This window comes from Lissotriton helveticus, chromosome 2_1 (genome assembly GCF_964261635.1).
Source record: "Lissotriton helveticus chromosome 2_1, aLisHel1.1, whole genome shotgun sequence".
In the NCBI taxonomy this organism is placed as follows: Eukaryota; Metazoa; Chordata; class Amphibia; order Caudata; family Salamandridae; genus Lissotriton; species Lissotriton helveticus.
Window position 1 is genome coordinate 1344462993 of NC_136059.1, and position 17809 is coordinate 1344480801.

The following is a 17809-nucleotide window of genomic DNA, read 5'->3' on the forward strand; positions in this document are numbered from 1 at the left end:
GTCTGCTCTTCCGGCACTAGACTCTGTAAGCTCAATGTTTCCGCAATTGTACTGTATGTTATTGTTGAATCCTTAGAAATGCTATAAATCGGACTTTGCGTTCCTTGCTCCTTTCATGATGAATATTTCACAAGGTGTGGGTTGCAGATTGGCCAACATGGAGGTGTTGGATGAGATGTGTGAAGACTGGAGATGTGCTCCATACATAATGCAATACATTGCCAGACTGGTAGCTGCAGGTAACATTATATTTTGTTAGAGGAGTGTACAAATAGACACAGTTGTGCTTGTGGGTACTTATGATTATGCAAATTGGAAGAGTCAAGTTTGTAGTGCTCTCTGACATCATAGGCCACTGTAAATTCTAATTTTTGCAGGAATCCAGTACCAGAGCATGGCCTTCGGCCCAGAGAAGAAGCTTCAGCCAGTTCTCAACTTTATGTCTTTTTAAACGAGTGTGAATCAACCTAAATAAAGTGACTTTGTTAGGGGTAAAGGTACACATGTTGAAAACAGAGTGGTCCACTACAGCGGATTGCTCGATATATGATGCACATTGCTTTAAAGGCGATATATCTAGCTATCTGCAGCCAGTGTAAGAATTTGATGGCTGATGGGAGTCCAAATGGGTAGGCTGAGGAGCCACATTTAAAATTCTCTATAACCTGTGAAGTAGGAAGATGGGGTGGGGGGCTTAGTGGCAAAATCAGCACAGGAAAGTGCTACAGTGATATTGGCTGGAACTTCTCTAAGGAGACCTAGATAGGGAATTGTGGACACTTATGATGTAGAAGCTTTCTTTGAAATCTTGGTACAAGGGAGAAATTGAGCAACACTAGTGGACTAGTGGCAGCCTACTTCTTGTGGAGAGATTGGATGAACATATAAATGTATCCCGTTTGTCAACGTATTTAAGTGTAGGTGTTTAGATAGTATGCAGCTGGCAACTGCTCTGAAGCACTCTCCAATGTGACAGGAATTGTAGTTTTATGAATTTTCCAGCTGAGGTCAAGCAGCAGGCTGAGAAAACTACTGAGAAAGAGCAGAGCAATGGTGAAGCACTGAGGGGTCTGCATGGCAGACTCACAAACGTCTGAGACATACACCTTAGATGCAAAAGGTATCTGATCTCTAATCACAAAAGACAGTTTGGAGCAGAAGAAACGGAAGTAGGATGATTTGCAAATGTTGCCAAACATAAAATAAATAGATCTGTATTCCTAGTCAACTTCAGATGTAAAGGCAGATGGGAAATTGCAGGACTTTTACAAGGCTACTTCAGAGCAAAACAAGATATGTTAACATTGGAAAATACCCCAGATATCTGACAAACCTCAGTACTGGGTTCCCCTCATAGCTCAATGATATTCAAATTAGGTAGGCACCTTATTGGATCCAGCATTTGAGAAAGTTATGGAATTAACTGATGCACAAACATATGAATGTATTTATTTATAAAGTTTTATATAGCGCGAACTTGATCCCGAAGGATATCCGAGCGCTTTACAAATCGAGTACCCTTTAATTTCCCCGTTATGCAAAGAAAAGACTGGTGAAACAGAATACTTCTAAAAACCCAACTGTCATATGACTGCAATCACATTTAACGTGAACGTAATATATATACTAGTCATTGTATTGTTAATTTGCACAGCGACTGAAATGTGAACAAAAAGGTTTCCTTCTCAATATAAAATAATTGAAAATATTTACACAATTAGCAGATACCGAATGGTGCAGCAGCACATGGTGTTCCAAGCTACAGGGCTAAAGTGCCACAACAACAGAAGTGACATACAAAACATTATGGACTGACAGCTCTCTTTGTCTTTTCGCATACATAGAATGTAGTGGTATGTTTACGACATGGAGTAGTTGCACAAATAAAATGTTCACGGAGTATACTTTCATGAAAATGTTGCAAAGGCAACAAATGCATCAAGCTTGAGTAAAATCATCATTTCTAACCTTTTCTCATTCTATGTGAAGTAATGTGTATGTACACATTAGGGGACCACAGTTACCAATATGCACTGTGATTGGAACCAGTAGAGAAATTCGGCACTGGGGAAGTATATTAATTAAGAGCCATTAACTGGCCACATGCATTGTTTCCCCCTACTTAAAGTCTTATTTGGCCTTTTTTTGTTGCATTATTACTAAATAAAAAAGTTTGAAGACTGGCAGGAGAATTACATTATTTTTATTCTTTTTGGATATATGCTGTGAGCTGCATTTTTTCACACAACAATGTATACAAGTGTGTTCCTTTTTGGATTTCAGTCATTGGCTTTGGATCATAAGGTTGTTATTCCTGAAAATACCTGGGGTTGCGCTCTAAAGGGTGAAGACCTCAGCACATAGTGTCTGAGCAGAGGGATTACAGGTCACTGATTCAAAGAAATATACTGAAGAAAACCCCAACTGGTTGCAGACCCATCATAGGTTAAGACATCAGAAGAGAACAAAGAAGACAGTGCTAAATATTTGTGTCACTTGAGGAACGAAAACACAACATATTACCCCAAACTATGAATCAAAACATTTGAAATCCCTTATAGAGAACTATTGAGCTCTTGAATTTACACTAAATCAGCACACCAGAATCAAAAGTCTTTAAATCAAATTAAGATGCACATTGTGGGTCTTAACTTGGTATACAGTATACTCCATTCTAAATTATTTACCTAAACAATCTGTAAGATTGCCAAAAAAGGTCAGTTTGATTTTCTCAACCATAGTTTGTATGTAGAGGCAGTAATTTACCTACAATTAACCCTTCCCCTTAGCATAGGCAAATTAAGCACCTGGTTACTTACCAGTAATCTACATCGGAGATAGAATTACAATGAGGCGGCAGCCCCCATTTAACCGAAGAGAGCACATGGACAGGTTCGGTTTCAATATGACTCCACTGCAGGTGGGTGGTGTTATTTAGAGAGTACGGGCTGTATGGTGCACTAGGGGTTAACAAATTACAGTGAGACTTGATTTGGCGATAGCCATTTATTTTAACCAAGATAGGAGGGGGCAAAGTTCCTAGCATGGTTTGCCCTACACATTATGAGATGGACTGTTTTTAGCAGTGACTAAAAGTAGACAACGTGGGGGGCGGAGCTAGCAGGCGCTGAGAATGTCCGCGTAGTTCCCGAGCTCCGCCGGCGCCACCAAAAATCCTGCTCGATACTGCATTAACCACGCTTGTTCGTTGCCCCCGACACCCCCACGGCTAGCGGAGCCACTGGTGACCAGTTCGATCCGTCGGAGAGGGATATCCGTCGCCCCAAACGGCAGCTGCTGGCTCGCTATCCTGAGCGCCGAGTAGGCCCGCAGACTGCGGCCTCTAGTGGAACCGTTACCCGGAGTGCGTGAGGACACGTGCGGCTGGGGAAAATGAGTGCACCCCCCGGGGGCGACTATCCTGTACCGGGCTGCCGCGGACTCGGCGGAGGGAGACAGGCGCCATAACGAGCAAACGGAGGCCGCTGCTCACTACCACAGCTGGACCAAATTGAGACGGTGAGCCTGACCCGCTGGGGGGAAAAGGGAATCCAACGGCGACATTTCACCGCGACTGGAGCCGAGCGCCAGGGAGGCTGCAGTGACACCGCGCGGAGCGGGGGACGCGTGCGGCGAGAGGGCAGCGGCGCAGCGGGTCCCTGGGACTGGGGGGGCCTACCCTCCCCCCTTCATCACATCCACCCAGGTGGATCGCCGGCTCGGGACCCTGCTGCACCTGGGGGCCTGGCGACGGTAACGGCGGCGGCACCTGAAGCGACCTGCTCCGCTGCCCGGCTCGCCCTGTGCCTGCACCAGCTACTCTACCGGGGGACAAGCCCGCGAGGCCCTAGCATCCGAAGGCGGACAGTGTAGACGCAGAATGGGGCACCCCGCATCCTAGGCGGGACGGACGGGCTCCTTCTCCACAACGTCAGGAGGGCGAGCGGGTGTGATAGTAGCGATTTGACCCCCACTTTCTCCTGCTGGGAAACCTGGGAAGATCACTGATAACGGGACAATTGATTGCGCAACGGCAGCCCATTTTTTACCAGCGCTTAGTCTCCTGTGGACCACAGTAACCACAGGACGCTGCCAAACATGGGGAAAGGGGACAGGACCCAGAGTAAGCTCCCTTTCTCACAGAGGCGGTTACCCGTGCAGAGTCCCCTGGCACAGCGCGACGAGGAGGCGAGCACAGGGGAGCCGCAGGAAGAAAACTCTGACATAAAAACTATGCTCCGCTCCATGGAACAAAATATCCAGACGAATATAGCGGCGCTGGGATCCAAGATGGACGCCATGTCCTACAGAATGGACCGCATGGCGGAACGTCTCGATAAACACACGGAGAGGCACGATATGGCTGAACGCCGAATCACAGAGGTAGAGGAGGCCCAAACGGACCTGGACACGGCGAGGCGGCGGGCGGAGACACTCATCAAAACACTCCAGGATAAAACGGAGGATTTGGAGGCGCGGTCCCGTCGCTGCAATCTCCGCATCATTGGCCTGCCGGAGACCACCCAGACGGGGAAAATGGAACTATTCATAGAACGATTGCTCATTACGCTCCTGGGTGACGGAGTGTTCTCGGCAATGTTTGTCGTGGAACGCGCGCACCGTACGCTTGGCCCACAGCCCAAACCTGGTTTCCCTCCCCGTCCAGTCATAGCGAAGTTGTTAAACTACAGAGACAGAGACACGGCGCTCAGGCTGGCACGAACCAAAGGGGACCTACAATTCGAGGGGTCGGCGATCTCCATATTCCCAGACTTTACAGCGAGGGTGCAGGAGGCACGAAAGCATTTCGCCCCTCACAAGAAACGCCTCAGAGACATGGGCCTCGATTATGCAATGTTGTACCCGGCCAAATTACGTGTGAATAGGCAGGGCCATTCACATATCTTCACGGACCCAGCAGAGTTGCAGAAAGCCTTGAAAACGTGGGCCAGGGAGAAGAAAGACGGACAAGCCGAGCACCAGAAGGAAGCAGATTCAAGTCAATTAGATGAACAGGAGTGATCTGGATGTGAGACGCTTGGAGCAAAGTGAACTTATGATGCAGACCTTGTAATCCTAGAGACTGGAGGGAACTGGATTCGGGGGTGAGACCCACAGGGACGATATGACAGATAAGTGGGGCCAGGGTCCTGGGATAGGGACGGACTACTCTGTGCATTGATCTTTGATAACATGTGCTCTGAGCGCCCCTGACATGTTAGTAGCTGGTGGAGTGTGAGGGTCACCTGTGGGGGGGCAGGGGCGGAAGGGACAAGTACGGTGAATCGGGGGAAATAACCATAAAGGTGTACAGGTTGGTGCATCGATGCATTGCTGGTGGTGCAGGGCGGGGGAGGGGGGCTGGGCACTAGAGTTGAGAGTTGGGCGCAGAGGACGAGTTAGCTTGCTACCTTTGCCCCCGAGCGTAATGCACATGGGACTGTTGGAATTGTTGCTGGGGAGGGTTGGGTGGGATGGGGACCTGCAAGGCCAAATTGGGGTGGGTCTGCTGTGGGTGGCGGGTGGAATGTTGGGGATTGTATTTGGGTATATGTTGTTGCTTTGTTTGACTGCGATTGTGCTAATGGCTGAATTTTGGGCTGGTTCCATTGAGTACACTATTGCCGCTAACGCGCCACACTGTCTGCTCGATCTCGCCCCATCGGGGCGCCTGAGACTCTTAAATAATTGCCTCAATACTCACACCGACCGGCAAGGTTGTGGCTGAAGCCAATACACCACAGATAAGCACTGCACTGGATCACCTACGGGCACTGACATGGAACGTTAGGGGCCTTAATGACTTTAGGAAGCTGCGTAAGGTCCTTAGTTATTTGCGTAGACATCACATAGATCTCGCTCTCATACAGGAGACTCATTTACCCCTTAACAGCAAAATGCTGTCACAAAGAGGAATAGCGGGCTGTAGTGTAGCGGCGGGCTTCACCACTCACTCAAGGGGGACACTTACATGGGTCAACCCGCGCTCCAAACTCACATTGACGTCTCTAGAAACAGACCCTAAAGGACGATACTTACTCTGTAGGTGCCGGGGTAAGGGACATGATCTATTGGTTGTGAATGTATATGGCCCGAACTATGACTCCCCTGAACTTTACACGGAGTTGGCCCGGAAGTGCAAGTTGTATGACTACTCGAATATGCTCTGGGGAGGGGATTTCAATTTAGTACTCGACCCAAACCTGGATAGGTCTGCGGGACCCCCCAGGAGTCTGTCGGCAGCGGCCACGGTAATCCGGACTGAACTAGTGCACTTGGATCTACTGGATGTGTGGCGCAGTCTGCATCACTCCAGAGGGGGGTACACTCACTATTCCGCTTATCACGCACTCCACACCAGAAAAGATTACTGGCTTGCATCACAACAGCTATCCAATAGTGTAAGGGACTGTTTGATACTGCCGCGCACGCTATCTGATCACTCTCCTCTACTCCTGATACTGGAGACACCGGTACACAGGATCCCCCCCTTTACGTGGCGCTTCCCCCCGTATTCTCTACTGGATTAGGTCTTTCGAGGAGAGATCGCAAACGAAATTGATAACTTCTTTGAGGACAATGTGGGCTCTGTGGACAGCTTCCAGACGCTATGGGAGGCCTTTAAGGTCTACGTGCGCGGGATAGCCATGGCCAAACACTCCAGTGTCCTGAAATCCATTAGGCAGAGACTTCAACATCTTGAAAACCAGTTATCAGAACTGGAAGAGAGACAGCGGGTGGAGCCTGAGGGGGAAGCCCTGGAACAAATTAAGCAACTGGTGACAGAATATAACGCAGAGGCAGACAGGGAAGTGCAACATATGGGTAAATACGCCACAGCCCGCACTTATGGCGAAGGTGAGAGACCTGGCTCCCTCCTGGCCAAAATAGTCCGAAGCGAAAGACGTCAACTAATGGTGGGAGAGCTGGTGTCCAGTATGGGGGAGGTCCTCACGGACGAAGAGCAGATTATTGGGGAATTCAGGCGGTACTATTCCACTCTCTATGAGTCTAGGTCAACGGGAATGGAAGAGGCAATTGACGATTACCTAAGCTATATCAAAATGCCACAGCTGTCCAACTCACAGAGGGAATTCCTCATGATGCCCATTCAAAAGGAAGAAATAGTTGAGGCGCTCGATAGCATGCGTACCGGTAGCGCCCCAGGTGCTGATGGGCTGACTGTCGGCCTTTAAAGACCAGTTGGTGCCCTTCCTCTCCACACTCTTTGACGACATATGCATGGAAGGCAGCATGCCTGCTACCATGCGAGGGGCTCTCATTATAACGCTCCTTAAGCCAGGGAAGCCTTCCACTGAGTGCGGCTCATACAGACCCCTGTCCCTGATAAATGTCGACGCGAAGCTGTATGCCAAGGTACTTGCGACGCGACTCGCACTACTCGCTACGGAACTGGTGGCCCCGGAACAGGCCGGCTTTATCCCTTCTAGGAACCTCACATACAACATACGCACAGTCCTAGGGACGATGCAGCATGTGAAGCCAGAGAACAAGGCATTGGCTGTATTCCTAGATATGGAGAAGGCGTTCAACTCCGTAGAGTGGCCCTTCATGTCAAGAGTGCTCAGAAAGCTGGGGCTGGGCGAACCCTTCCTAAAAATGATAGGCGCCTTGTATTATAAACCATCAGCCAGACTGCGAATAGGGGATAGGGTCACGGAAGCGTTTGCAATAGGCAGAGGCACCAGACAGGGCTGTCCCCTCTCACCGTTATTATACGCCCTAGTGGCAGAACCCCTAGCGTGTGCGCTCCGGGAATACCATAGTCATGAGGGCATTAGTTTCCCTACTTACAAGATCTGTATCTCCTCGTACGCAGACGATACGCTCTTGTACGCCAGAGACCCAGAGCTCAACCTCTCCCCCGTACTGAGGGAGGTGGTGCAGTTCGGAGCATTGTCTGGTCTGAAGGTGAACTGGACCAAATCGGTGGCTTTCTCACTGACTCCGGTGACGAGTAAATTTGTTATGGATTACCTATTACAGTGGTCAGAAGACCCGGTTAGATACTTGGGCATACAGCTGCACCCGGATCCGGACATCTTAGTGAGGGAAAATTATGGAGTCGCCTACACTAAGATAACTGAAGATGTAGACAGATGGTGTAAATTGCCGTTGTCCCTGTCGGGACGCATCGCGCTAATGAAAATGGTAGTGCTCCCGAGATTTTTGTTTCTCTTTAACAACATCCCGGTAAACCTCTCTAAGGCCTTCTTCAGAACATTGACTCAGACTCTCACAAGGTTGGCATGGGGAGGTAAGCAACCAAGGGTCCAATGGAAAGTTCTAATGCTCCCGTATGAACAAGGTGGTCTAGGGGCCCCGGACAGGGAAAGGTACTATAGGGTTGCACAAGCGGCGCATTTACATACATGGATACACGGGGATCGTAACGTCCCACATGTGATCCTCGAGACTCTATTCACGGACCCCCTCCCTCCCCCGGCTACAGTATTTGAGGCGGCCACGCGCGGGGTAGGATGTCTGGACTCAATCACAACGACAAACCACGCATGGCATTCTTTGGCCAAGAGACAGGACTACGCACTACTGTACTCCCCCCTTGTTCCGATAGATTGGGCCGTGTGGCTGGCGCCGCTGCGGGAGCGGGGGGTCACGCGCGCCCTTAAACAACTAGGTATACTTACGCTGGGAGACATGTTCAGGGACGGGAAGGTGGTTTCCTGGGAACAGGTCGCCACTTCCCGGACCCCAGTGTCGTTACTGCACCGTTTTCATCTACATAGGGTCCGCGCAGCGCTTAAGGACCTGCTGGGACCGACCATGGCGGAACCACCCGAGCTGCCAGAGCTGACATACGTTATAAAAACGCCATATTCCAGCAACTTGATTTCGCGTTTATACAAGGCAGGACAGTATCACAGGGAACAACCACCCTCGAAAGCCCGATTGGCATGGCAGCAGGACCTCCAGATACAGATAGATGACTCAATGTGGAAATACTTCTGCCAAAATACTAAAAAAGTGTCGCTTAATGCCCGGCACAGACTTATACATTTTAAATTTCTACAACGAGTATATTACACTCCGGAACGCCTGCATAGATACGGGCTCCGACAGACGTCTGAATGTGAGCGCTGCCATACACCGGTGGCGAACTTCATACATCTGGCGTGGTCCTGCCCGGGAATTAACAAATTCTGGGAAGACATTTTTCTAGAACTAGGACTAATACTTGAGTTTGAGCTCCCAGTCGACCCCGCGTTGGCGTTGCTGGGACACACCAGGATTCTCCCACCGGCGACACGTCGCCTGGCAGATATGGGGTTACTTATGGCTCGACGCGCGGTGGCGCAATGTTGGATGCTTGGCCCGCTTCCAACCAAACGTAGATGGGCCAGGGATATGCTGTACAGCTGCACCCAGTCACAGCTCTATAGTGAACTCCAACCCCCTGTTAGTCGACCAAAGAACTTTTGGGACCTATATCTGACTTACAACTCCACTAAGGATACCGCGGATGCAGTTTGGGAGGAGACGGAGGAGCGGCAGGAAGGGGAGGCGAACTCCGATGATTAGATACACAGTACCCTGTAGTCCAAGCGGGAGAGTAGGCAGGACGTCTGGGACCCGGGGGGATGCTGAAGGGACACAGGACATTTAGGTACACTTGCACTGGAATACACACAGAGCGGGGAGGCCTGGCGCATGAGGGAACCCGGTGGGTGGGGATGAAGCAGATCTGACGTAGTTGTGGGCGGGGTGGCACACGGAACTGAGACGGCGGGGAAGCAGTATTGGCAGGCACATAGGCAGTCAGGGGGGGAGGGGCGAGGTTGGGCGGGATTGTTGCGGGAGCTATGTTAGGCTCGGATTACGTTGGCAGACACACACACTACACGATAGGACTCCCACTTCCTTGCAGCCATCAATCCACACTTTCCCAGGAACGAGGGAGCGGGGCGGGGGGAGTCGGCATGTTCTGAAAATCAACTGAGCCGTGCTCTCTACGACTTGAGTCACCGGACCCTCGGGTTGACGGTGCGTTGCCTTTATAAGTTGGTTTTGTTCTATGTACTGATATAGCCCTAGTTTGCTGCCGGCCCCAGGGTTGTAGGCGGAAAGCTGTGTGTGTGAACTGATGACGAATAAAAGTTTATAACCCAAAAAAAAAAAAAAAAAAAAGGTAGACAACGTTTTTACCATGCCCCATGTGTTTGAGGCACAAGGCCCATAGTATGCCCATAAAGGCACAAGGGTAAATGAAATGTTGAAAAGGAATGGGCGTGATCTGATTAGAAGCCCGGTAATGGTAACTAGACTCTGTTTTATCAATGATATGATGAAAAAAAAAGACTTATATGGTTGTCTCCTTGTTGTAGGGATGGCTACTGTTAAGGGACAACAACTAGGATTGCTTTGGCTAGAACCTTAAATGATAGATTAGGGATGTCTGTGCTATAATGACTTGGTTGACCTAAGATACCCCTGAAATATTAATGGGTTTCCTCTATGATCATGCTTGAAAACCTTTTAGGTATGGAAAAATGCATAATAAGTCTGCAAATTGATTAAACAGGTTGCTGCTAAATTGAATTTGACAAACTTCGGATAAGCAGTAAGAACATGGGGTCTACACTATGTTAGTAAGATTAATAATCATTAGTATGTTGGACTGGAGTATTACAAAGATTATGCACTGGAGGCATTGTTTTTTAGGTTTTGCCTGCACAGCGTTGAGAAATCTATTGTTTTTAATATAAACATAAAAGGGGCTTATATTACGCCTCCTCTCTTTCCTGGCTTCTCATTGGTTCCTGTGTGTGGCACTTACTTTTCCTCCATTTCTATTGGAGGTAGCATATTTTCTGCATTTACCAATGCTTGCTTCTCTTATCAGTTTCCCGTGGCCAAAATACTGTTAACATCTACTTTGGAACAATTTTTTCATAACGTTTTGCCTCTTTTTGCTTTTTACTCTTGCTGCACATTTATACAGCAATTCATTACCCAGAAAGTGATTTGTATAGAATCACAGGATGTTGCACCATGGAGAATCGAACCGGGATCCTCAGCTCTCGAGTCAACCGCTCTGGCAGCTGCACCACAGCCTCTCCACTCCTGTGTTATTTGTCAGGGAGTTCTTTCCTTCATCCCGGGCGATGACTGATAAATACAACCATCATCACATATGCAAAACTGGTGCATTACCAATGTTTGTTAGGAGGATGTGGACTGATCTAGTACAACCTTGTGGCCTCCTTTTTGTCCTGCTGTAGGAGAGTGAATCCTCAGTGGGTGTTGTGGTCTCTACAGGACAAAGGTCCTGTTAACATAGTGGATACTTCATATTGTTTACACTAATGAGGTATGCAATTAGGAGATTTACTGAGATTTTTGTAATGTGAGCTTAGTACAATATAGGAGTACGAAGGGTTATGCTAAGTATTTCTTCCTTTCTGCCTTTGGTAGTTCGAGTGTACCTTCGATTCCTTCCATCATTTAAGACGGTGTGCAACTTCTGCAATATGCAAGAAATATTCTGGAATTTTGCTAGCACATTAGAATTATCTTGAGCTCATGATGTTGAAGTTCCACCAATACATTGCAATGAAATTACATTATCAATCGTTCGCACAATGGTTATTTCACTATCCCTAGCCTCTTACTCCAATTTGCACTGGCTGGTGCCTTAATTGAGGCCCCTGATTGGCTACTGTTGTTTATTTTATAACTGCTTCTAATACATTATTAATAGCAAAATAGTCTGCTGTCTTCCTTTTTTGCTTTGTCCGCAATCACAGATTGTTGATCTTGAGTCAAAGCAAAGGCTGGTGCAGATTTCATTTTCCAAAACCGGAGTAAATATGAATAATTGTTTGAAAAAAATTATCATTAATAAGCCATGGTTAAAATATGTGTGACAGTCAAACGTAGAATTTATTTAAGCTCCTTCCAGAACCCCAAGCACCAATAATAAAAAAAAATTATAGTTACCCTTAGTTTCCTTTGGGTCATCGCAGTTTCCATCGCCATCTCCCTTAAAGGATCCCGGGTGATATCCAGCATGGATGCCCGTATGATCTCTCCTGGGTACAGACTGAGTCGAGACTGCCGCAAAGCCACTTTTGCCTGCATCTGCTTCATTTCCTCCTCTTGTCGCTTCTTCATTATTTCTTGGCTGATCAGGGTCCCTTCGGGTGGTGTTTCGTATTGTCTGCTATGATGAGAGGGAGAGAAGATGGAGATGTTTATGTGAGGGAGGAAACAACAAGTATCATACCTAAACAAAAAAGTCAGCAACATCCCTTCTGCCGTTTATCATGCGGAAAAAAAAATACATTAACAGAAAAAGGCAAATTATGCGATGTATTGAAATTACAACAAAGCAAAAAACATGCTGAAAACTATATGTTTACAGAAACCAAAATGCATATGTTTCTTCAATAACCAGAGACTATGGGGCCCATTACAATGTCGGGCGGCTTGCCTCCGCCAGGCTGGCGGTAGCCACCGCCGGCCTGGCGGAGGCAATCCGCCCGACATCCACACTAGTTTTCCCCCCCGCCATATTAGTATGGCGGGGGGGGACCTCAGCGGACGGAAAGACCGTCCGCTTTTTTTCTGCCCCGGTCGCCTTGCGGCCGGGGCGGAAAAGGAATAATATGGTGGCCGTGTCTATCAGACACCGCCAGCCATATTATGATGGGCGTCTGTAGGTGCCTTTCCGCGGCGGCAGAAAGGCATGCGGTCTTCACTTTGGGGGCCCACTGCGGGTCCCCAGAGTGAAGGAGAGGTGCGGGGTGCACACGGGGGGTGCCTGTGGTACCCCCCTTCATTTGCATTTACAAAGCGGCAGGCACCGCGCCACATATTGATAGCACAGAGCCACATATTGATCTTGTTTGAAGTGCACCTGTGCTGATTTGGCCTTCCCGCCAAAGAGGCGAGATCCATTGAAGGGTATGTCCATAAAATGTACCTATACATCCATTGAAAAGCCAGTGGAAAGCATGGTGGCACATAGCAATGGAACAGCCTGTGGACTACGCCACCTTACCTACAGTCTCCAGGCCAGAGAGTGGGATATGCTTGGCTGTGTCTTGCCCATCACAAACAACTTCTGCAAAACTGGGGAAAAATGTTCCCGAAATTTTTGGACAACCAGATGTGCTATCTCCCGTAGGGCATGGGAGTAAATAGTTAAGAGGCAAGTTGCATTAGTAAAACAAAGGACAAGGCTATCAAAGAGAAACCTCCTTCCATATTGCCTCAATCCTCTTCGACTCTTTCTCCAGAGAAGGAGGAATGAGTCAGGGATCTGCTTAGAGGAAGACGTCGCCTGGACAAGAAGCCTCTACGGAGAGGGAAGAGCAGGCAAAAGTTGTATGAGATATAATGCTTTTAAGTAATGTTATAAGGTTTCATCAAAATTAACTCATAAATATATGCAAATGTTAGTCATTACTGATGATTCAATTTTATTGGAAGGACACCTTGCTTGTTTTACACTGATCATTTAAGTTCCTGGTTAAATACTGCACAAAGAAAAGGGACACCTCAGCTTCTGCAAAACAGTTCTAAATAAGACTTACTAGGTTCTAAACAGGCAATTATATTCTCAAATAATTATATTTCGAAAGTATGCTAAAAGAAGATTGATTTGGTTTCAATGAAAGAAATGGACGAGTGTAAGTACTTCACAGGGGAAACATCCTTTACAACAAAACTTTTACAACGCAGGTTTTACAACCAAAACCATTACAACGCATTGCACTGGGGGAGCTCTAGGATAGGGAATAGTTTTAATTTACTATCCAACACCTTCCCTACTATCCACGGGGACTGGAGTTGGAATAGTAAATTAAACTATTCACTATCCAGCACCCCAAAGTGCTATGCGTTGTAACAGCATGCGTTGTAAAAACTGCGTTGTAACAGCATGCGTGGTAAAAGCATGCGTTGTAATGTCATACATCCACTTCACAATACAGTGATAATATGAAGAAATAAATGGAAACAATTAATACTCAGCCACATATCTATAACACAAGACCTTGCAATACAAGGTCGTACAACACATTCACTCAATTCCAACTATTTGATCCAATGTACTCCACATTAAACAAGAGGACTGCTCCTCAAGGACCACAACAGGAGCACCTCGAGACATCCTCCCTGGTGACACAAACCATTCCACAAGCAATAGAACCAAGCCAAGCCACCAAAGCTCCCGCACCTACGCGCCTGAGTGGTACTATACCTGGCAGATATTGGCAGCCATCGGCAACCCCAGTACACGGCCTATCCCTGCTGACGAGGGGTGATACCCCGAAACACGTGTCCAGGGATGGCGAAGACAGCGAAGATAGCAGAAGATCGAAAGATGATGCATCGCGAACACTTTACTACATTGACCAGAGTCCTTAGGGGCGACACCACCGGTGTGTGAGTAGTGTGCGACCCCACCCCCATAAGCCACCAAAGCTAGTGCTTCTCAAACGTCTGGAAGAAATAGCTAAATAAACACATAAACAAAGACAAAAAACAAAACATGCTACTAATGAATGTATATGGCTATAACTAAGTGTATAACTATCTATGCAAAAGTCAGAGAAGTTAACTGGTAACAAACTAATAAACTGAAATGCAGGATGACGAGTGGACTAAACACAAAATAATTTGGTGGAGACACGCCTTGGGTACTATATATTGGTGCATAAGCATACACCTATGTCGTGGAATCATGCAGTACTTTACAATAACATGCACATGGCAACTTAAGCAGTTTCTAGCTGGCAATGTACCTATTGTAAATTCTTCTCTTCCAAAAATAAAAATACAAAAATGAATACATGAAAAGCTATTTTTGCCTGAAACAAAGTACTTTTTTGGGTGGCATGATGGGTTGGGAGGCAAGAAATGGTACCTTGCTCTCTCTAATTGTCATGGAAATAAAGATCCGTTAATTGTTTGACTGCTTTCTCTCGTGGTTAGCTAGAAGGCAGCAAACACATAGGACATGCCACTCTGCAAACACCAACTACCGAAGGCAACAAGTGCAGCACAAAGAAATCTTTCTTCAAAATGTCAGAAAAAACAAAAGTCTGTCAAGAAAAAGTTAGCCATAATATCCTTAAAAGTTACGAGAAGCAAGCTATAACGAGCTGCAAAATTACAAAAATGAAGAAGACTAAAATGCAACGTTAAGAAAATCAAACATTGGCAAAGCCAATAGGTCTCACTTTTTAGACTTATTAACTTTGAAAATGTCTTTTGACAATGCTGTACAACATTGGCAAGATGTCGTGCAGCGTGGCCAAAAGTAAAATAAATAAATAAAGTACGGGGCATTCAGGCACAGCCGAAATAGGAGAGAGCTGGAAAACACATCCACTTTCATTGAGGAGTTGTGCAAAGATGAAGGCGTTCCCTAAAAGTGAGCAGTGGAGGAATAGAGGCCAGCCAGTCAGAGACGTTGTGAAGAGACTATGCACCACGGAAGTGACAAATACAAGGGCAAGTTGGGTGAAGGAAAGTCACTGAATAAGAAGCAATCAAATTAGTGTTACGAAGTCAAACAGGTAAACTGCAAACCCTTGTACATTTTTGGTAAGCCCATAACAGGTCATCCGAAACCAGACATTTTGAGCTGTCTGGTGGGATCAACCTAAAAAGGAGGCCAACATAAAAGAAACAAGCATTGGAAAGGTAAGCTCGTGAGTCTGGCTTCGATGTGTCAATGCATGTAAACACAGGTAATCAAACCAGTGCTGTTCTCATGCGTTGCAAGCACACATATTGTGTATGACATTAAAGTCTGTCCTGCGATACAGCCAAAAGCAGCTACCTTTCTCTATAAAATTCACACAAGAATGAAATAAGTGAATGTGACAAACAGCATGATGATCAAGTTTACTTTTCAGGTGTAAATGGCCCCTCATGAATTCCAGTGTAAGCCCATCCTGGAAGGCAGAATGATACAACAAAATAGCCAAAAGCTGGTGAGTGGGTAATACTGAAGTGGGTGGAGCCAAAAATGTCTATGTATAAAGAATTGGAAACAATACAATATGTAGACTGTAGCGCTCTCAAGCCAGACCTAAAAAACTACCAGCACTAGAAAGAGAGGAACATGACAGTCAATAAGTACAGTGGGAACCACTTTTACTTTTATAAGAGAAAACCAAACAACATTCAGTTTCTTGCCAAATGGAAAAGTTATGTTTTACAATACACTATGTTCACTTATGTGTTACTCAGCACGCTGGATGCTGGACATGTATTTCTCTCCCTGTTCAAGACCTTTGAAAGTCCATTAACACAGCTTCTGCCTTTTTACCACACGTACTTATCAATAGCAACATCTGATTTAAACATGGGAACCAATTAAGAACCCAACATACCTTATTTATGTTCATTTAAATGTCTGTCCATTGATTCAAAGCCATTTGCTTTTAAGCTGTTATTATTATATCAATTATATTCTGTTTGTGCGCAATTTTCCAGACTCTAATTTTTGTCTTATCTTTAGGAACATACTTTCTTCAGAATGACACTTCCAAAGAAAAGGGTAAACCTTTTACCATATGTGATCATCAACAGCATTTTATTTTTTGGGAAGTAGTCTGATGTTAAAGATATCCACCACGTAGGACAGGTGTTTTTCAACGTATCCTCCCATTGTAGTTACCTCAAAATAATAAGTAGCTATTAACAGACGCAAATAAACAGGTTGTTTGAACACTTTGAGCCAAACAACACCTCATTTTCAGAGGTGTGGCTGCACCAATGGACAAAACTCTTTGCTGCGTGCCACAGAAACCTAATAACTCAACTGGCAAACAAGGATGAGACATTTCTGGAAAATCCTGCTTTGCTAACAAATTACACTAAACCTGAATAGCTCTAAAACCTGCGTTTCAGGAAAAAAACTTGTTTCTTATCCTGCCAACTCCCCGCCTCTCCTCTTACCCATCACCCCAGAATATTTGAAGACATTTGTATTTACTTTAGTTACCAATCCTAGAAGTTCAACCCAGATGCTTTCTGGTGTTTGCTCTCCCAGCTTCAGATTTTAATCATTATACTGCATTCTTTCCTGACTGATATGGGATACATACCAAGGTGCTCTATTCACCAGTGGACTCCACTGCCCTGATTTCTTTACTAGGGGAAAAGTTAATGACTCATGTAAGACCTACAGAAAAAGATGGCCAATTTAGCAGGGTGGAACGGGAATCGGACGGAGAATATTTCGTGGCTTACTAGTGGCAAAACGATCACTGTACCTTGCCCACAAGAGGCTGCATAGCCTGGTTCAACTCTGCATTGCTAGTGGCAATGGCACCAAAGAAGTGAATGCTGGACTCCTGGCGGCTGGCTCTAATACTATTTATTTATTTATTTGTAAAGTTTTGTCAGACCTGAAAAATCCCTCCTGGCCTGACTTTAGGCGCAGTGCCTCAAGGCAGTGGAGTATACACTGTGCATCCATCACAATGGAATTTTGCAGGAGGCATACTTCAAATACAAAGGTAAAATATTGCTTTATTTGTGAACATCTTGTATAGCGGTAGCCGTGGATGAAAGTCAAGTTTTAGGGCTGATATCATTATAACCGATTCGAATGGAAGAAGTCCTCGGCAATAGAGAAGGTTGTTATTTAAGCAGTAAGACATTTCAGTGGTAAAACGAAGCTCCTGAAATGGCTGTGCCTAGAACACATCTCAAGGTTACAAATGTGTATTTTGACAGTGGCAGGCTCAGCCTTTCATCTGTCCAAGGTCGGTAGACTGAGTATCCTCATGTTCAGAAATAAAAAGGC

At 46.2% G+C, this 17809-nt stretch overlaps 1 protein-coding gene across 8 annotated transcripts in view; it reads right to left on the reverse strand.

The window, feature by feature from the left end:
• PTPN13 (protein tyrosine phosphatase non-receptor type 13) overlaps window positions 1–17809 on the reverse strand; it is a 1030035-nt gene that overhangs the window by 562058 nt on the left and 450168 nt on the right. For 7 of the 8 annotated variants that reach the window (XM_078676288.1, XM_078676285.1, XM_078676282.1 and 4 more), the window contains one exon: window positions 11980–12202. In XM_078676288.1, the coding sequence (XP_078532414.1) occupies window positions 11980–12202 (223 nt within the window). The remainder of the gene's footprint in view (window positions 1–11979; window positions 12203–17809) is intronic. The other variant, XM_078676281.1, reaches the window with a different exon arrangement.